This window comes from Protomyctophum bolini (assembly GCF_963924005.1).
Source record: "Protomyctophum bolini genome assembly, chromosome: 14".
NCBI classification, from domain to species: Eukaryota; Metazoa; Chordata; class Actinopteri; order Myctophiformes; family Myctophidae; genus Protomyctophum; species Protomyctophum bolini.
Window position 1 is genome coordinate 39,989,397 of NC_137875.1, and position 22,542 is coordinate 40,011,938.

Sequence of the window (22,542 nt, forward strand, 5' to 3'; positions counted from 1 at the left end):
ATTGCCAATTTGCCACCCTCCTGCCCTGCCCTTGCACATTTCTAGGCTAGCTGCAAAATAATGTGAGCTCACATTATTTTGTGAAAGAAAATAACTGACTTAGATAGTATTAGTAACATTGTCATTATTATGCAAAATATTATTATTAGGCTATTAATAATAATAATTCTTCCCGATCTATATTTATATTTCTCTATTTTTTTGGGCCTCTTTCAACTGCTTTGTCCTTGCTTCTGATTCAGTGGTTATCATCAAAGTGCAGCCCGGGGACTACCACGGGTCCTTGAGGGGTTTCCAGTGGTTCTCAAAGTGTGGTCCAGAGACCCCTAGGGGTCTTCATATAATCACCAACATGAATTATGTTTGTTATTTACAGCTAGGTAGAGTAGTGGGGCGAGATGGAAAAGGGGCGACTGTACCTGTTACCCTCAAAGTGTGGTCCAGAGACCCCAGGGGTCCTTGAGGGGTTTCCAAGGGGTCCTTGGCTGGTTCTCAAAGTGCGGTTCGAGGACCCCCAGACTAACTTATGGAGTATGCAATAACCAAGGAAAAAGACAACCCTTTTTTTTTGTTTTTGCTATAGGCCTACCACACAAAACTATATTTAACTCCATGATTAGATATCAGAGTGCTCAGTGCTCCCAATGTCAGCTATCCAGTGTAGCATGCATAATGTGGGTATAAAAAAAATAAAGGTCAGTCCTGCTGCTGGAGTTGTCGACTGCAGACGAAATCTGAGAATTCACCCAGGTCAGTGTTTTATTTATTTGAATCCGTCAGTTATTCTGTGAGCTAGGACACCACATTTGTGTGGAGTGAATGGACATTTGTTGCTCTCTGGTGGCCATTTCTGGTCATTAACTGGCTAAACCTTGTATTGGTGGTTTATTTTACTTCTGAGCGTTTCGGTTTATTACTTTGTATTGGAATGTAGGCCTACTGAGCTTTTGGATTATTGTTGTCTGATCGAGACTTTACTGTAATTTCTTTACTGAAATAAATAAAAGTGTATTTCTCTGTCTACTCTCTGCACTTGAGATGTTGCACCTATTTATTAGTACAGTGGGTGGAGTTCGAGCTGATCACCCCATGCCCCAACCCTGACAAGTTTAATGGTTGAGTGAAAGGAAATTGTCAAACCTATAAGTATTCATGATATAAATGTGAAATATACACATTTCTAAACATATATTAGGATATCCAAAACATTATTGACACATAATATTGTATATCACAGCAAAACTTTATTTCTTTGCAGCAAAACTATCCACTATACACTTATTTAAGTGTTCTTGTTCTAATAAAAGCTATCTTTTTCCACAGTTGAGGTTTAAATAGTCAACAACAGTACACTAGAACTACAGTAATATGAATTAGCCTACAGCTCTTTTGGCAGGATTCATTGTTTGCCATTGCCATTGATTTGCATTTTATGAGCATCAGAGTTAATGAAGTTCTTGATTTTCGGGCGGGCTGACATCTTCTTCACAAAGCCCTTCAGCGTGGGGAAGGTGTCCAGGCAGGTTGGGCACAGCTCCAGGTGGTTGAGCAGGAGTTCAAACAGGTTGTAGTCAGCATATGAAATCTGGACCGATAGCATCATTAATTAGAATAATGCTTTGAAGATCATTCTCATTTTCACCAACAGCTAAACTGAGATACACTGCAGGTGGAAAGCTCCATGTATACATCTAATAAAGTATGTAATGCAAATAAAATATCCCATTATAGGCTATATAATATATAGCCATTATAACTGAAATAAATGAGCCTACTCATCATCCTTTGTTTAATGTGACTGAATGCTATAACAGCATTGGTGCTTTTTCAGTATTGGGAACACACATGCACAGATGGAAAATAACCTGGCCCGTATGAAGTTGCACAATGATCCATGACCATCCCAAAATGAGTTTGATACCCTTGCTCTAGTGCCACCTTTCGTACAATTCCCGGGTGGGTGTAAGGAGGAGCAACATGAGCTCTAGAATCTGCTTTCATATAATAGACCATGGCACCAATCTACTCAGGAACTATGCAAATTGGGAACGCACGCCCCACCCGTGTCTGTCTGCCTGTTTCCCTTTTATGCCCATATGGAGATCTCTGTATCTGTCTGTCCTTGTCCCTTTTATGCCCATATAGAGCCCTGATGCCATCATTATAAGCCCATATTTGGTCATACCCATATATAAGCATATCGGTTGGATTGGTATTTCTGGACAACTGGTGCCAAAACCGGTCAAGTACTATACTAAACACATTCTGAAACTGATTTTATCAACACATATGCAGTCAATTTACCTTGTCCCCAACCAGGAACCCGCTCTTGTTCTTGGCCATAAAAGCTTCAAATTTGTCCAGGGTGTTAGGCAGGTCCTTTATGTATGCAGCTTTGCCAGTCTCCTATTACATTGAGACATAATCATCAATTATGAATATATATCAGATACTTTTATTTCTTTAGATACTGTAGGAGAACGAAAGTCCATAGAGACAGGACGCTAAAGGCAGCGAGGAGGAAAGACATGAATGCAACACATTAATCTGTCCAGAATCAAACTGGAGACCTTGCCACAATTTGGCATCGACTCACTGGAGACCTTGTCACAATTTGGCATCGACTCACTGACCCTGACTGCACCCAACTGTGCCTTGTTTTACATTTGAATCATCATAACTTGACAGATCAAGGTTGAAAGTACAGAGCATTGACAGTAGGATGCCCTAATACGTACATTTTCCTAGTGGCAAGAGAGACAGGTTTGAAAATACTGTTCAGACAACTGAATATATTAAAATGACAAACTCAATCATGATTACTCTGAAATTACTACTTAATTGTTACTGTACTAAATTAAATAACTTCAAGGTTTGTAATACGTTTCGTTGATGTTGGGAGGAAACCACCTAACTCAATTTTTTAGGTTTTTGACTTTGTGAAAAGTATTAAAAAGCAGAAAAAAATAACCATTCGGCCGAATAGTTTCGGTGGCCGAATATTCGGTGCTTCTCTACTCATAATAGACTAAATATATATGCATGTTTGAAATTAATAATATGACAATGGCCGACAAACAATGGTGAGGGACAATGGACATTGGTCAAGGAAGTGTATAGTTTCACATATGTGTGCAATGTAGTGTCGTGTGTACTGTGTAGTTTCAGACTTACATATTCTTGGTAAATCATCTTCAAATATTTCAGCCGTAGGTCCTCCACACCATCATTCATCATGTCAATAAGGGCAGCCTCCCTGACATCTTTACCATAAGCGCCTGAATGGGAAATGAGTCATCTTTTTAGTACTGTCTTTGTGACAAATGAAAACATTGATACTGACATTATAACACACACTTTCACTTATTCAGTAATTCAGAGATAACCAGTGTATGTTCTACTTGAATCTACTACATCAGTCTTTGAACTGTGTATTTCATTCCCTTCTCCAACACCTAGATTCATCTTCGGACAACTTTGCCACTGTTCTTTTTGTTGATTTTAGTTCTGCTTTCAACACTATTCAACGCCATCATATGATCAAGAAACTGCACCTCCTCAACATTCCTCCACTCCTCATCCACTGGACTCACAACCTTTTGAGTAATAAACCACAAATAGTTAAAGTAGGTATACATCATTAATCATTACTGTTATCACCTACACAGGGCAAGGTTGTGTCCTCAGTCCTTTCTTCTACACACACTATACACAAATAACATTAGCTCCTCACCCACTAACATCACATACTTTAAATACTCTGATGACACTGCCATTTTCTGACTGCTCCATGACAATAACTCTTACGGACAATCAGAACACCATTTCTCATTTTACACAGTGGTGCACTAACAACTATCTAGAGTTGAATGTGGACAAAACAAAAGACCTGGTCATTGAAACAACCCACACTGGACTTAACACTTAACCCTCTCCTCATTAATGAATGTAAAACAGTGTATCACATAGGGCCGATTCATACTCCTATTTTACCACCGTTTCGGTGCTGTAGTGCCGAATTTATTTCGGCTCGTCAGAAATTTTCAGTAGCACCGAAGAAACGACTTTAGGACGGTACCCGCCCTCCCGAACCTCAAATGACGTCACATTGTAGGCTCTACAGCGCCGAACCGACTTTTATTCGGCTCTAAAATAGGAGTATGAATCAGCCCATAGTGTAACACATATCTTGGACTCACACTGGACAAATAGACTTAGGTTTGACCAACACATCACATCTATCCAGTCATGTTTTCAGCAAAGACTCCATGTAATCCGTAAATGAAGTTAATTATCTGTTGATCCTCATCTTCTATTATTGTACAAAAGCATTATTCAACCTGTTCTGTTGTACTGTTCTGCATGTTTCTACACCATACTGTCCATGCCTAACAGAAACAAACTTTTCAGTATTACCTGTATTGCTTCTAAGATCATCGGACTTCCTACACCCATACTTTCGGAAATGAACAATAAGGCCATCACACGGCTAGCACTTTCGATATCAAATGACAGTGATCATCCCCTGTATCGCTTCTTTAACCTCATGCTATCTGGACAAAGATACAGAACCTTGCCTCAGGCTCGGGTATCAAACCTGCGACTCGCTGTCAGGATGCATTAGATCCTATACGATTTGTGGTCAGTGCCCCATATTAATAATTTGTCCTAATCCAAGATTGGTGTTGTTCAGCCAATGTAGGCTACTGGCTAAGTGACGATCGCTTTGTAAAACTCCTCAAAGAAGAAGAATTTACCGTGTTTGCATCCAAGGTATCTCAGAATGGTATTTGACTGATGCAAGCTCAAGTCTCCATCTTCAAATATGGGCAACTGGCCAAATACCTACATTTTATTCAATGGATGGTACAAAAAGAGTTACCTCAAACAACTGAATTTGAATAAACAAAGTTAGAATATATTTTGCAATTTTATAGATAGAAAGAAAAGAATATATTATTTATAAAGCCGACACCATCAACTCACACATCTAGCTTTCAGGTCTCCCTTCATCCATTCGTCAAAGTTCACAACGATTTCTTTCCATTGCTGGCCCTGGTCAGCCAGCATGATCCTCGTAGCGCCACATCGGCCTGAAAGCACACACAACACGTTCATTAGACCAGTGTTCCTCAGATAATGGTTCACAACGCAGAAATAGGTCGGATGGTTGTTTCCAAAGAATAAACCCATGCCTGCGGTGCTCATAAAAGCCTGAGTAGACGATACATATATTTCCCAAAACATCTTTGAAACATAAGTGAAATATCCGGTTAAATGTAAAGAAAATCAATCTTGACTTAATGATATAGTATAATACAAAATTCAGGAACATTACCAATGCATTAGTCTACTGTCCTCTACAGTCTGTCTGTCACACATCCATTGCCCACTGCAGAAGCACCAGGTCAGCCTGGGCTGAAACTTTCCGTAATGTGTTATGATCGGGGCAAGGTCATGGGCATCCATCTGCAATGTTTTATAATTTAATATGTAACTTTTTCATGCCCACGCCCCAGGTCAAATTGGGCTGCAACCTTTCATAGTGGTGTGATGATCCGGGCAAAGTCATGGGCAACCTTTTTTTAAATGTTTTATACATTAATGTTTAACTTTTACACGACCAGTCACCAGGTCAGATTGGGCTGGAACTTTCCATGGCGGTGTGTTAGGAATACCTTGTTAAAATACCTGTCTCGCCTTATTTACTATTATTATTATTATTATTATTACTATTATTATTACTATTGTTATTATTTTTGATGTATTGTAATCTTGTATCTGTTTCGCTGTTCAACCTGTGGGGTGGGAGGGTGGGGTGGGGAAAACCCCTTTTTCTTTCTTTTAACAAAAAATAAAATTAAAAACAAAAAAAAGGATCTGGGGAAGGTCGTACACAACTTTTTGAAATGTGTTATACTATAAAACCATACCAAATACCGATACCAGAGAATAATAATAATTAAAATAAAGGGGAAAAATATAGAAGCCAACTCTATGGACGGAGCAGAGCGGCGGTGTTTGTTTAGAGACAGATATCTCGTGTTGTGCTTATAGCAGACTCCTCACTCAAATGTTTGGGCAACTCGAAAGCAAACTCCACATGCTCCAACATTTTATTTACTTGCCATAGTGTCAACCCCTTGGCATATTCGCCGATACCGATATTGTTTAGATACCGATACAGTATCGGGATATACTGTACTCTCCAAATAAGTTTGACGTTATCACAGTACTTTCTGCCTATCTACGCAATGACCAAAGTTGAAGATGTCTGTGTATGTGTACCTGTTTTCCTGAACATGCAATGTCATTGTAATTGTATGTTTTTCCACTATATTCAATTCAGGAACATTTGTTTTGACCTGTCCCATCCTTATTTCTCATCCGCATTTCTTTCTACCTCTATTTGTCTCCCCTTTCTTGAAAACTACAATTCATGGATCTTGTACGAAAAAATAATTTCACCCCGTTCTTTACACCTATTAAAACCCATTTTGGGGGCGGGAACCCCTTTTGGTGTTTCAAGCATTATTTTATACTTTATAATAGCAGATCTACAAACTTGTAGGTCTGCTATTTTTGAAAAATCGTAAAAATGTGGCGCAAATCTTTGAATATATATTCTTTCAAATTGAATGTTTTTTAACTTAAATGGATTAAGTGATTCTGATCTACTTCCTTTTTTGCATCATGTGTGCATTCCAGTTTGTTTGGTATCACATAAATAACATCATAGCAACATTTTAAATGTTCTTTGTCAAGCTGCATTTTCATTCATCATGGCTCAGGGGTGCACTGCAGGCAGTATAAACATGTAGGCCTAAAGACCATACAATTCTAAATGCTTACAATGATCAGACTGCGTGAACCTTGCACAAAATAACTTGAATTTGGAGTGGCTGATATGCCAGCAGCATTCCCTCTAAATCCACGTGTCACCATGTGTCCAGTGTCCACATAGCCTACCTTCAATAGATCACTCATCAAGTAATTGCAGCCATGTGAATTTAGGAGGAATACTGATGACTAAACCTTTAATGGTTTAGTCATATGTCGATATGACGGTTTGTTCTGATAAGCAAAAATACATTTAATGTTCCACTGATACATTTAATATTGTACTGTACATACTAGATCAGGCTATGGTTTTCACTTACCTCTCACTGCAAAGTATGTGATGGTGTACGAAGACACTGTGGAAATAAATAAGGGCAAGTGTTATATAAAGACTCTATAATAAGTTCATGTAACAAGAACAAAATCAATGCTAAACACTCTCCTTGATTCTCCAATATTCCCCTAAATTGAACATTAAAATCCACATTTACAGCAGTCTGTGATATTACATATCTATCTATTTTCGCAAATGCCTGCATGTGCAATTTCAGTTGATCAAAATGACCTGTGCTCCAGCGCTTTAACTTACTTGTACTGAAAGAAGCATGCAGTATTTAAGGTGCACAGGAAGTCCGCAGCATGCAGAAATGTAACTAGTAGTATTATCGCTGAGATTCTGTTGCAGTATGAAAAGGCATGGTCCAGTCCTCTGATTTTTGTAAGGAGATTTTGTGTTGAGTCATGGTGACAAAAAGGTGCAAAAGGAGCCCACCTTGAGTCAACACATTTACCATATTGTGTTGACTCCGCCTTTCTTAGGCCAAGATGGGCTTCTTTTGCACCTTTGTCACCATGACTCAACACATTTACCATATTTACTTATCATTGTCAGTGTCAAACCTAAGAACAATATTCATAGACACAATAAAAACAAATTAAGAATATAAAAAAGAGAAAATGTAAGTATGTAAAGATAAACATATATAATGAGTAATGATACATACAAATGATGCAGATGCAGTAAAACTGACAATGGAGTATCAAATAGATAACTAATGAATCAATAGATACTTTTACTTTACATAACATAACACTTCTCCACGTTTTGCATGTAGGCCTATTTTTTCATTCATTGAATTCAATTCAAAGGGCTTTATTGGCATAAGAAAACATACGTTTACATTGCCAAAGCAGAAAGAACAATACAACAATACAGCAATACAATCAAAACACAAATAATGACTCTGATGAAGACCGCAAGGTCGAAACGTTAGTCGTTTTGTATACTCAGCACCTTAATAAAAGGCTCTAAATGTCCGTGTTGCTCCAGTCTCCTCTCCTTTTGCAACTTTGATGTCCCTGCACCTGTGAAGCACCGGATCAGCCGTTTTAGGCTTGAGGCGCGTTGGTAGACTCCCTTTGTACAAATAATGTACATTTGAAAGTCAGAATCTTCAATAGATCAATTTGTATGTACCAAGATCACTCGATGCAGGTATAGTGCAGGAATATACACAATGATTAGTCTTTAGGGTGGTTGTGTTCCATTTTATATCCTTCTCCTATCACAGCAACTCACAAATCTTGCTGCTGTGTTTGCACATTGTACTTCGCCCAGCAGATATGGGAGTTTTTTGTCATTGGTCATGTTTTCAAAATCTCCGTGTGTGGTTGTAATCTGTGGGAAGTATGTGTCTCTGACCAGTCCTGAAATGGAGAAAAGCCTTTAGAAAATGACCCTGTGGGCATTCTTGAGGAAAAGTACTTAATGTGGTCTTTCTATATGATTTTGATGTGCTGAATCCATTTCTGCCGTATGCCGTGTGTGTGGTCAGAAATTGAGTAATTAGCATAATTAATCACTAAAAACTGGAAATGGGCTATAATTCTGATAAATATTGTGGCAAAACTGGGAAGGCAAAAGCTGTCAAGGCAGACAGAAAGATCTTGCAGCGCCTCATCGCTGCATATGAAGCAGGACGGCCAGTTGACCTGAAGAACATGAGACATGAACTGTTTGTTGTCTTTGGCTGTATTGTTCAAAGGCAATACTTGCTACGATCATGACTGCTGACATTGCATGCCCAAATCATCTTGAAGCCAGAGACCTGCAGGGTGAATCAACACTTATCATTGATGGTCAAGCTCTGGTCATTGCCACAGGAAAGTCACAAGGAGCTAAGACCGTTGGAGACTTTGCAGATGTCTTTGTTGGATCTGTTCTCCAAAGTGGAGCACAGTTCCAGCGACTCGATGTCTTGTTTGATCGCTATACCACAAGCACTCTATCAGAAGTGGAACACGGAAACGGCGTGGAAGAGGCTCAGTGGCAATCAGGAGACCAGTTACAAGCAGGGATTTTCCAATTCCTGAAAAGTGGGTGAACTTCATTGCCCATGAAGAGAACAAGGCAGACCTTCCTCACTTCCTATCTCAGCAGCTGCTTCTGAAAGCACCAGTCAACAAGACTGTAGTTGCTGCAGGTGGCTTCAGTGATGAAGAGAGAGTTGAAGCATCTAATGCAACCATTGACACAGACAGCTTGGAAGGTAAGCATGAAGAAGCAGACACAATAATTGTTCTTCACTGCATTAAAAACAGTGCAGCGACCATTGTTGTCTCTGCAAGAGACACTGATCTTTTGCTACTGCTGATCACCTTCTTCCACATGATGCCGTGCCAACAGATTACGACAAGTCTGGATGAAAGCAGGTACAGCCAAGGCAAGAAAGTACATCCCGGTTCATGCAATAATCGAAAAGCTGCAGATGGAAGAACAGGTCCTCAAGCTGCTTCCTGGTTTCCATGCTTTGACTGGGAGTGACTCAACATCCTATTGCAGGCCATACAAAGAATAAATGCTGGAATGTGTTTGTAAAGTATAGCCATCTGCTTAAAGTGCTTGGTGAAGGTCCTGCACTAAGTGATCACACTATTCAGGACGCAGAAGTTTTTTTCTGCAGATTGTATGGTGCGATGAATGCTGACAACATCAACGAAGTTCGATCTAGCATGTTCCTTAAGGGCATGACAATAGAGAGACTACCACCAACCAGGGATTCTCTCTACTTCCACATTCAGCGTTCGCACAGGCCCACTTGCAGCTCCGAGTTCTGCCACCCCCTGAACAGATGGGATGGAAGATTACTTATGAATTACTAAACTTCTACATCTTTTAAACAGAAATTGATTCATCACCTATATCATACAGAAACATCAAATAAAGTACTGCAAAGTATCGCATTTGATCGAGATTTGTCAATTATTGTTATAGTTATTTCTTAGTTTTGGCCCAGTTATTACAAAGTTGTGCAAATAATGACAAAAATGTGTTGAATGTGTTATGAAAATTATAGCCATTTCCAGTTTTGTTACTATGTTAATTACTCCATTTCTGAATACTGATTATTTATCAGAATTATAGCCCATTTCTATATAATTATGCTCTACAATATTCTAATTTTTTTGTAGTGTAGACTTCAATACACTGGCTTACTTCTACCATTACTGATGCCTAATATTGAAAAGTTTACTGATCTCAAAGGTGAAGGAGTGAAACATTTGATTTGTATGGTGTGCTACCACCTAGTGGTTGCTGGGAGGTCTAACTGGTAGTCATTTTATTTTTCAATGATGGGGAAGGCCTTGTTCTGTGTCAATGCAGTTTGGGTGTTGTAGTAGCTAATAATACTTGGAATTTGGCTAAAATGTTCGTGTTTATCCCCACATTTTAAATTCTGTTAAATTTGTGTTATTAACCAATTGAAAAACCAGGCAGGTTTCAAAAAAGGTTTAATGCAGTAAAAGGGTGCTCCTGAATCAGTCTGGATAAGGCATCAGATTTCTTGGCACTCAAAATAACACCAAATGATAATGGCATCAATATTTATTTTGGCTAATAGCATTTGTTTCTTCTCTTGTGCATAATATAAGCTATGATTAGACATATATAGTTTATTCATTGTATTATGCCATAATATCATACATTAATACGTTAATAGTTAATTAAATAGTTATTTTATCACATTTTCATTCATAAATCCAAAGTTATCTTCAAAGATATCCCCAGCGTTTGTGTGTTTTGTTTCGTTTTTGTATGTACACAAAAATAAAGCCACCATGTAAATACGTACCATACATAACATGTAACAATACATAACAACAACTGAGTAAAATAATGAATAACTTGTTGAATGAACAATATTACTGCCACATGCAGTTAATGCACTTATGTTTTGATAGCTGCATGGGGTTTCCCCACACTGCCTGGCTGTGTCCATATAAGGGCATCTATGTCACTATGCCACTGATCTCATTGATGCTGATATATCACTGATGCTTCCTCACCGGGGACTGCGGGGAGAAAGCATACTGTACTTACTCTCTCTCTCTTCACAGCTATGCCAGAGCACTGTGATGACATTCGCCAGGTGTGTATATATATATACATTATGTTATGTTATTTTTTATATTTTTTTATTGAAGGGACAGCCCCTTGAGATGCAGCATCTCATTTTCAAGAGGGACCCATAAAAAACAAAATACAGAAAAGCATACTGTACACAAATACACAAAATATGCAGTACACAGATACAAACCGATAAACAAATACATACATATATACACAAATAGCTTGCTCACCATCTTCCACCTACACCACCAACCACCACATAATACACAGTGTAGATAAGGTCACAGCGCAAATAATTCAGGGTCATAAAAGGTTACAGTCAGGTTAGAAGAAAAGACAAGTTGAGTCTAGATGTGAATGTAAGGAGGTCCTGAAGCTACTATATGATGAGATGGATCTAAGATCTAGAGGGAGGTTGTTCCAATCGAACGGGGCTTTGTAGCAGAAAGACCTCCGCCCAACCACATTGGAGATTTTGGGGATTTTAAAGTAAGGGTATTTAAGATGTCTTAGTGGATAGGATGAGGTAGACTAAGCCAGGTACTGTTTTAAGTAATCAGGGCACCTAAAATAAATGCATTTATAAGTGAAGAGATACCAGTGTAGTTGCCGTCTTGATTTAGGCTGCAGCCAATTGAGTGATTTGTACATGAGGCAGTGGTGGGTATCATATGGGCATCTCAATACAAACCTGCACAGGGAGTTGTATAAAACATTTAGAGGTTTAAGATGAGAGTCAGTTGTGTTCTGATACACAACATCTGCGTAGTCAATAATGGGAAGAATCACTTGAGCAATAATTATTTTCCTAACATCAAAGGAGAAGCAATTAATAGAACGGTAAAGTGAGCTAAGGCAACCATAGGTTTTTTTAGTAACGTAGTCCATGTGTGGTTTGATTGATGCCAGAAGTTTTGAGGTGAAGAGCAGCACTTCAGGACTGAGCTACTCTGTAGACATGGAGTCTGAGTTTTGCACCTGTCCAGTGTGGCTAACGGGGGCACCATGCAAGCGCCAGGCTGCGGTGGTTAAAGACATTTGGTGTATTTTCTGCCAAATACGTGCCCGTAACAGAAGAAATTTGGGTGGAGCTGCTCAAACGGACAACAGCAGGTATGATTTAACACCCGTTGGACGTTGAAGAGTATTCTTAGTTCATGTCTTCATTTTTTGCCAAAATAACGTTGGTATTCTCATAGTAGTAAGACAAATGCAAGTACATTCACTGTTTCATGTGCCGAAGGTGCAGTAATGCCCAGCTCGTTTCTGACACCTCTCAAGACACTGGAGGGAGTAAGTCACAACTCACATGCAGCACATCACAGCAATGCATCTATATAATATAATATACTGTGCATGATACTCATCTCCCACTCTGTTTTCATTACATAGATTGCAAATCCTCAGACTTTGTCTAGGTCCAACAACCTCCATGCCCAACCCCAACTCTGCATCACGTTTGAGGCTGTAGGTGACGCGACAGATTGCAGAATGCTCTGACTCCATTCAAGCCCTTTAGATCTGCCAGTGACGACCTCTGGGATTATTGTGCCGTTTAACCTGAAGTGGCCTGTCTGTACTAATGGTTTTCACATAAAAAGGTATTTTTCTAATTAGAACTATTTTTCTAATTAGAACTACCACCCACCCTAACATCCGGTGTCTTGCCTTTTGGAATCATTTCTACCTTAAAGCCTAATTGCCCAGAATGGACATCTCTTGAGCTAAAATCGTGTAGGGATTTATCACTTCCAGCTATTCTTAGTTCACCGCTTGGCCGCCCCCTGCCATATTCAATAACTAACCCGGTGGTGCGTCATACGCTGAGAGTGTGGCCAGTTCAGGAAAACTTATAATTATAGAGACCTCTCCCTGGTCAGTCCTGTGGCATCCAACCACCTTTTTGTTCCATCAATGCAAGACATGACCTTTCAGAGTTGGCATGGAAAGGGCATCAAATGGTTTAGAGACCTATTTATAGAAGGGAGGTTTGCATCCTTTGATCAAATATCAAAGACATATAGTCTAACCTAGACCACACTTCTACAGATTTCTGCAGGCCCGGCATTATGTGAGCTCTATATTAACTGGCTTCCCTAATAAGCTTAATGCTAACCCTATTGATGAATTTCTGTCTTTTGACCCAACGATTAAGGGTGCCATTTCAATATTATATTATATCATTTCAAATTTGAGGCCAGTGCCCTTAGATAAGATAAAGGCCGACTGGGAACATGATCTGGGGCTCACACTGTCTGATGAAGTATGGGATTCATTTTTTTCTTTTATACAAAATTCCTGTCTTTGTGCACGACATTGCTTAGTGCAGTTTAAAATAGTCCATAGAGCTCATATGTCTAAGGCTAAACCGGCTATTTATCCTGACGTAACTCCTACCTGTGACAAGTGCAAGAGCGGTGATGCAACTTTGTTCCATCAGTATTGGATGTGTCCAAAATTACAACCATTTTGGGGGAATGTGTTCAATACTCTATCCAACATTCTACACCAAAATCTAGACCCAGATCCCTTAGTGGCTCTCCTTGGCACTGCTGGAAGGGATGACCTTCCTCTAACACGCATAGTGTCGTATGGTCGACTTTGCCTTATTGCTCGCTAGGCGTGCCATTCTGCTCAAATGGAAGGATGCTGCCCCGCCTGTGCTCCGTCAGTGGCTTCGTGATATAATGTCCTGTCTGGTTTTCAATTGCCGGCTCTGGAAAAAAGTTTTACAAGACTTGGGGTCCGTTTATGACATTCTACCTGTAAACTGTATAGTGTGCCTATGCCTCGGCCAACGCCAAACCACAACAGAAACAAAATCTGCTCTGCTATAAAAATCTGCTTTATTTTTTTATTTTTGTAATTATGTGTAGCCGGCTGGAATTGAGCCTTTGGGGCCACCGTAGACTGGCTGCCCTGCCACTTCCTTGTCAATCAGTGTTGACTATTTAAAGGCCCTGCAGGTTTCTTGGTGTTGGCTGTGGGTCCTGAGATCATGTCTTAATTGTGTTTTATCTGTCCCTGCCTTGTGTGAGTTCATGTGCCGGAAGCGATGAGCTCATGTGCCAGAGGGGCCGATGTGAATGAACACAGACTCAAATAGATGTCACCACTGCTGTTTTGTTTTGTTTGTTTAGACTGATTTTAGTGTTTGGTTTTATTTAATGGAGCCATTTCCTCTTGTTTTCCTGCATGCTGTGTGGTTCAGTGCGTATGTTTAGTTTTGTTCTTAGTTTTTTAAGATATTGTTCGCATTTTACTGCATAATATATATGAAATTGGACATTGGTCTAATAAATATTTGTTATATAAAAATATTAAAAGTTAATAAATTCCAGTGTTTTGGAACTTTGTCTCAAGTCCTTATAAATAACTTGCATTTGTTGGGGAACCCAGTTTACTGGTCTATTCATGTAATTCCTTGAACTATCTCAAGGTGGTGTATAGTCATAACTATAAAAGTAAATCCTTTGCTACACTTGGTTACATATGTATGCATGTATTTCGTGTATATGTGTATATAGATATATGTATTTAATTTTGACTGTCTTTCCGACTATCCTTGGGATTGTGGGTGGGGGGTGGGTAGGATAGGGGATTGAGTTTAAATTAAAATCTGGTGTCTGGTGTGTCAAAGCGGAAGAGGAGTGGCCATGATCACTCTTACGCCTTGATAAAAAAAAACAAGGCTGGCTGGGCACCACAGATCAGCAGATTCTGTTGAAAGAAATTGCTCACATCCAAATAAGTGACATGGTGACAAAATAGCATAGGGAATAATGCTGCTAATTGTCTCAAAAGTGACCAGGGCTGCCCACACTTTGACTTGAGAACTACTTTTAAAAAGACCAGCTACCAAACTTCTGTAAATAATGTTTTTTTTTGTTTATTTATGGGTTCTTTGTCCACGCACATTATGATGTGACAAATATGAAAATAGCATAGGGAGTAATGCTTCTAATTGTCTCAAATGACTGCAAAAGACACCAGGGCTGCCCACACTTTATTGACTGCAAAAGATTGCTGTTATGTTTCAAAAAGCTTTATACCAGGGCTGCCCACACTTCTTTGACTTGAGAACTACTTTTAAATTGACAGCTACCAACCTTCTGTAAATAACCCCCCCCACCTTCACTTAATGTGGCCCGCATGTTCATATCCAGAGATATATTATTTATTTCAGCTGTTACACTTCCAAACATTGACCTGCCTTATTTATTTATTTTATGTTTTTGTTTTTTTCCTGCTATTTGTAATATGACAGTATATGCAATGTTAGTGTAACAGGTTTTTGGGAGAGTTGTTTCTATAAAGTTCAGACTCCAGTTCACACCAATACAGAGTAAAACACAATAGGGATAAGGTATAAAAGTACAAAATAAATGTATTACAATCTAAACGTATCATGAATTCAACAATGCAATAATTAAATTCAAGGGTACCCTTTTTTTAAACAAAACAATAAATCAATTAATTAATAAATCACTTCATCAGCATTTAAAATAGCAAGCATCAATTGATAAAACTGTAGGGGAGAGAGTCAGTGAGTCAGGAGAGTTAGAAATACCACAGTCCAGTCCAGTAGTGAATCCGATCCGGGTTTTGCGCCTCGCCACAGCCGTGACGAGACAGCTAGTTAAGTTCAGTTCGATCCACATTATCCAGTCCGGGACACTTTCAAACCATGACAACACACACACACACACACACACACACACACGCGCGCGCGCGCACGCTGGCGTTATTACTTTCCTTTAAAAAGGAGTAGGATGAGCATAGCAATAATCAATCTATGTGGTCTGCGCCACCACCGCCGTCCTATCATCTGGCTGGCTCCAGCACCTGGTCCTCAATACAGAAACGGGGACTCGAATCACTTTAGTAAAGAGCCTTAAAGCACACACTCAATGGCACTGAGGAATATAGTTACTTTAAGTCAGTTGATAGAGAGCGTTGACATTGCAGAGTGATCAATCTCAGCGACGTGGAGGAGGCGATGAGGACATCGGACCCACGGTGTGGTAGAGAGGAGGAGAGAAGTCCGGTCCACGGGCACAGCGTGGAGAGACCAGGAGATATTTCATCTGGCCTACAACATGTAGGGAGAAGAGGACAGAGAGAGAGAGGTCTGGCGTGATCTGACGACGGCGCGAGCAGGCACTGTCTGAGCAGAGAGAGAGAGAGCCCGAGGTAGGATCTAGGTGCACCTTTTATTTGGGCGTGGAGTTTTCACTGGCGAATGAATGACTCAGTCTGTATCTGATAGGCTGCACACGCCTCGGTTAGAGCACCTGACAGGTAAACAATACTGTGGCATAATGTTCATTGTCCATCGCTATCATAGCGCACGGCACAAAATATAAATAAAGCAATAAAACACAATATAAAGTTAACCATCTATCATGCTGCTCTACATAGCCCTGTGCATTCTGTGACATTAAACCAAATGGCATTCTCCACTCTATGACACTATTGTGGAACTACAGTAGCCCTCTCCATCTGGCCCACCCCTGGTTTAAGTCATGACTCATATAGACACTTGTTGATATGTTTTCTTTTTTACATTGTTCTGACTAGAGAACTTTTATCTCATACAGTATGTGCATCAGGTCCTTTCTGATGACTGCGATTCAGAGGAGACGGCAGTACAAACTCTGCGAAAGAGACGTCGTGAAGGGGAGACGGAAGACAGGAGAGGAGGTCGAACTTGAGAACAGTCAAACCTTTTCCAAGCCAAACCAACCAGATGTATGTTAAAAAGTATGTTAAAAAGCAAGTTTGTGCCAAGAAGAATAGAGTATTCAACGAAGCTGGTATGAAAAGTATACAGCTGGCTTCATTTCATTCCAGGAATTGATGGTGTTCTGTGTTTTCACTGCTCAAAGTACTTTAAGAGGGCCACACCAAGAGCTAAGAGCATAGAGAATGCCTTTGTTAGGACTGGATTTACAAATTGGAGAAAAACTATTGAAAAATGTACAATTTATCAGGATTCGGATGGCCACAAACTTGCAATGAAAACTCTGTTGCATGAAAACAGATCGGTTCACTCATAGCTGAGCTGTGCCTACACAACACAACAGGAAAAAAACAGAGCTACCCTATTAAAGGTTATTGGTGGGGTGACAATAGTGGCAACTAGTGATGAAGGGCCAGTCCTGGTAATCAGGCCTTTATGTCCCACCAGATGGACTGTTAGGGCTCCATTTTTGTCTCATCTTTCTAAAGCCACTATTTGGGGATTTAGGAGTGGGGAAAGGGTGTTAATCCCCCACTAAAGTTGGTATTTTGGTTACCTGTCTAAATCCCTTAAACACCTCCGTTACCCGTTATATTATGCATAGTTGTGGTTTGGGCGTTAAATAAATAAACAAAATTTAACCAATCACCAGGCCACGTGCCATATTGCCTTTAATAGATCCCTTATCCGTTGCACTTTATTTATTTATTTAGATCTTCTAAACTGTTTGTGCGACAGATTTCCTGAGATGCTCACTAGCGTGGAACTACAGTAGCCCTCTCCATCTGGCCCACCCTTGGTTTAAGTCATGACTCATATAGACAAAGAGGATAATTAAAGCTTTTCGTACAGCTGCAATGTTGGTGCAGGGTTTGACATAATTTAATACAATTAGATAGGACTTTGTCTGTTTGGATGTAGGCTGTGGGCGGTCATTGGCAAATTGTGGCTGCCATTAACTTATGGATATGGTCTAGTATTGAGTATTCAAACATGAGTATTCTGAACATTTTGAGCGGTTTAGAAGATAGAGGCATGTTTTAAGTGGTGGTTATTATTTTAAAGGCGTGGTCATCTTTGGGTATTTCGCCCCGGATGGAGAATTTTTCACAGTTCCTAAGTTGTTCGCAGTGGTTCTCTGTCGTGTTCGAGACTGGCTCTCCACTACATATTGTTCAATATGTACGGGAACTGACCCCACAGGGCAGTGTTCATGGATATCTCTTTAAGACACATCTTCTATGGTGGCCCTGCCCAGATGCCAATCAGCGGGCTATTTAAGCCCCATCTGTGCAGTGCCACTTCGATTTTTTGATTTCCACGAGAGCAGACGTTTCGTGTATCTCAGCAGTTTTGACACTATTAAACAACATATATATATATAAATATATATATTTAGAACATGAAGCTGCGTGTCACACAGTCCACCTACCTAGGTAAGAAGAGAGCCGGTCGTCCTGACGACTCCTCTCTGGGCGCCGCGTAGCTGCACAACAACAACGACAACAACAGCAACAAGCTGAGTGCCGAATCTGTCTTGCGGAGGAAGCCTCAGTTTGTCCGTGCGACCGCTCCTTGGTGAAACCTGCTCGTTGGGGGAAACCTTGGAGACGGCGTTCGGTCCGTGCGTCCAACCCTTGGTGAAACCTGCTCGTTGGGGGAAACCTTGGGTCGGCGTTCGGTGTGGCCAAAGGGTCCAAGCGTGAAGCCAACCACGTTGGTGGAGCCTTGGTTCCCTGGCTGCAGAAGCGCTGTGAGACCCCGAGCGAAACCGACCTCGTCGGTGAACCTCCTGGTTGATCATCGCGGCTGTACACCGTGGCGGCGGGTAGCGGGGTAGAACCCAGAGGAGCTGACCTAGTCGGCGTACACTGAGGCCATCTACGTTCGCTGATCGTTGCCGCAGCGGTCCGGTCCGGCCAGACCACACGGCAGAGAGTGTAAACAAACAATTCCAGCGTGTTCCAACTTCCTCATTGACAGGTTGACGTGAGCGTCATAGTGTAGGAGGTATGCTCGTCAGGGACGGCTGCCCAGACTGCACTGTGCCTCACGGTTCACAAGAGGGCGGTGTGGCTCAAAGATCAGGAGACAAAAACTCCAGATGACCCACCGTGTTAGGCGCTGCAATTAAATCGCTTACTCTGTCACAATTGGTTCTGGTTAATATATACTTATATGCTTATATATATATATACCTGTGTGTATCAATACAAGCATACAGGTATGTGTATCACGCAAGCTGATACACTACCAATGTATTGTACAGTCTGTACAATACAGTACAGGCATATATATATGTACCATTGTAAAGCGCTTTGAGCACTTGGAAAAGCGCTATAAAAATGCAATTCATTATTATTGTTATTATTATAAGTATGATAATGGCTACAACAATACACTATGCATGTGGACTTGTAGGCCTACTGGTATGATATACAAAAGTTTGGAAGCCTCCAGTGTGCTTAATGTCAGATTGTTTTGTGCTAGAGCGCCTCAGAGCGGCCGAGCAGTTTATGTACAACCTCTTCCAGAGGTCCATAACTCTGCTGGTGACACAAAACAAACTGTGGACATTGATTTGGGGACTCTGTCATAACAAGGAGAGAGCACACTGAGAATCCGCGTCATGGGGATGTCTTAGGGTACCATGTTGCCTTGATTCGTTTATGCAGCATTGTGAGCTGCAAAGGGTAGATTATGACCCCTCACGTTCAAGCAATTACTATGGGCCCACTCCCTGTGGAGCACATTCCGAACAGTTAAAATATGGTGTACAATACAAGATGTATATATAGGTACACATATAATAAATAATATATAGGTATACATATGAATATATCTATATAGAGACAAGAGGAGATGGAAATAGCAGGGGTTTCTCAGGCTGCATGTGGAGCTCACACGCCCACAGAGGATGGCCATGACCAGTGTGTGCCCTGCGGGGGCCCTGGTATGAGGACCTCCTGTATGAATGGTCTCTTCCTTCCAGCTGAAGCTGGAGGGGCCATGCCTGTTTTAGAGGCAAAAGACCAGTCGTTTCCACTGACAGACCCATAAAAATTTATTTTTTATGTGAACGGGTATATGCTATTTGTATACAGCTGTGACTCTGTCTCCAAGACAATGTTTTCTCAAGAGAGACAAATAAAGACTACCTTGAACCTTGTCCCAGGTTGGCAGAGCTGGGCGAGCTAAGCTCAGGCTATAGCTCCACCTCTTTCCTGCCCTGCCTGGTATGGACAGGTCTGTAAAGAAGGATTTAGTGAAAGTTTTCGGCGAGACTACTTACGAGTGTCAGCAGCCTATTAATGCACTACAGTGTGCAGTTTAGGGAGCGAGCGTTGACTCGCCCTCTCGGGTTAGCTGTTGTCTCGTTTGTAGGTGAGACTAACACAATTCCTTGGGGTCAGACGGCCATTAGAGCACACTATACAGGGTATGGTTTACTGAATGGATCCCCATTAGCTGATGCCAAAGCGACAGCTAATCTCCCTGGGGTCCATATGAAATAGACATACAAAGAGTACATGAATACATGTATTGTGGGTGTTGCGCCAGCTTACACCCCGGTGATGTAGTTCGGTATTGTGGATCTGGGTTCAGTGACACAAACAGAACGTGCTGGGTCAGCCGAAGGTTTCCCTTTATGTTGGGCAGTCATCATAGCGCACTATACTGTCGTATTTCTGGCGGGGTGTCAGCTCACGCGACAGTGGTGTAGTTCTGTCACAGACAGGACATGCTGTGTCTGTCCGACGTTTGGTAACATAGACATGACATGCTGGGTCTGCCAGGAAGTATGCCTGAATCTCAGCCATTATCACACTATAGGGCGTATTGCTGACGAGGTCAGCTCATGCGTCCGTGGTGTAGTTTCACGGTGGAGCCGGGCTCAGTGACACAGCAGAGCATGCTGTGGCTGTCGGGCAGAGCACACGATACAGTGTACAGTGTGTCACGGCGAGCCGTTTATGCACCTAGGTGTGACTCTGCGGGGTAGAATCCGGTTACCGGTCTGAAACCACAGAGAAAGCTCTTCTCATCCAGAGAAGTCACGAAGTCATGGCTATCTAGGCGCAGCTAGCCAACAACAACAGCAACAAGACTGAGTGCCGAATCTGCCTCGCGGAGGAAGCCTCAGTCTTGTCCGTGCGTCCGCTCCCTGGTGAAACCTGCTCGTCGGGGGAAACCTTGAGACGGCGTTCGGTCCGTGCGTCCGCTCCCTGGTGAAACCTGCTCGTCGGGGGAAACCTTGAGACGGCGCTCGGTGCGGCCAAAGGGTCCCAAGTGCGAAGCCGACCTCGTTGGTGGAGCCTGGGTTCCCTGGCTGCAGAAGCGCTGTGAGACCCCGAGCGAAACCGACCTCGTCGGTGAACCTCCTGGTTGATCATCGCGGCTGTAAACCGTTGCGGCGGGTAGCGGGGTAGAACCCAGAGGAGCTGACCTAGTCGGCGTACTCTGAGGCCATCTACGGTCGCTGATCGTTGCCGCCGCGGTCCGGCCAGACCACACGGCAGAGAGCGTAAACAAACAATTCCAGGGCCAACCGTTTGGGGTATGGCTAGAGGTGCTCAGCACACCGAGCCCACTCCTCAGTCCTGACAGTTCAGGATACCCAGCCCCCACATGCTGTCTCTCGAGACAGTGGCGGTCAATTCAGGTGGACCCCTGAGTAGGTTCCACCATGTCATGGGTTGTAGCTCTCTCGAGGTCGTCCTCAGACGAGCCCTCCATTGTCGTTTCCGGTGATCCTGGATCTCCATCTGGCCAGTTTGTTGGTACTTTGCGCTCCTGCGTCGTTCTTGAGTACATCCACGGATGTTGGCGTGGGACGTCCTCGTGACCGGTGCCCGTTTGTTGGATCCCACAGCACTAGTTTGCTGGCTGGCATCTCTTGGCAGTGAGCCAGCTGGTGCCTCCGCCCCTTAGGGCTGAGGGAGACCACGGTGTACCGGGTGCTCGCACATTAGGTCGGCAGCCCCCCCACGGGAGGTGGTACTGTCTGCCTTGCGGCATGAGCCAATTAAGCGTGGACACTTGGGTGGCTTCTCGCAGGACAGCATTTTTGTTGTTAGCAGTGTCAGCCACAAGAATGTCCCTATCAGTGCATGAAGGAGGCTGCCGCTTCCTACATGGCAATGGTTAGGTGGTGCTGGCACCAATCCCTGCACTCTATACCATACGGCCTGATCAGAGAGTGCTCGGGTAGACCATGGTCGAAGGGTGGACTGTCCCACCGGATCACAGGGGTGATCCAACAGGGACAAGCAGGCAGGAGTGCCAGGGTCGCCTGGAAGGCGGGCACACTCTGCCCATGGGACAACAGCCCCCTGGTTGCTGTAGAATGGTGTATCTCTGACAGAGATCTACACAGCAGTGACATGGGCGACTCTGTCTACATTCACCTTGTCCTACCGATGGAACGTGGTGGCATCCGCTCCCCCTGTGGGAGTCGCTCCTGCGTGCTACTCAGCGGTAGGGTCACCAGCACCTTGACCGGTCAGGTCGGCCGGGCATCTGACGGGCTGGCTTGAGCAGCCCTTCA

General features: G+C 42.2%; 2 protein-coding genes across 2 annotated transcripts in view; both read right to left on the minus strand.

Annotated features, from left to right (window-relative positions):
- cdh1 (cadherin 1, type 1, E-cadherin (epithelial)) overlaps positions 1-22,542 on the minus strand; it is a 159,110-nt gene that overhangs the window by 58,031 nt on the left and 78,537 nt on the right. The window lies entirely within an intron of this gene.
- On the minus strand, positions 1,328-7,571 carry LOC308328168 (glutathione S-transferase P-like). Its single transcript, XM_080781898.1, has 7 exons — positions 7,430-7,571; positions 7,161-7,196; positions 4,987-5,093; positions 4,758-4,845; positions 3,175-3,278; positions 2,305-2,406; positions 1,328-1,585 (listed from the first exon to the last, which is right to left on the minus strand). Coding segments are annotated over exons 1-7 (624 nt in total). The 5' UTR covers positions 7,431-7,571; the 3' UTR covers positions 1,328-1,399.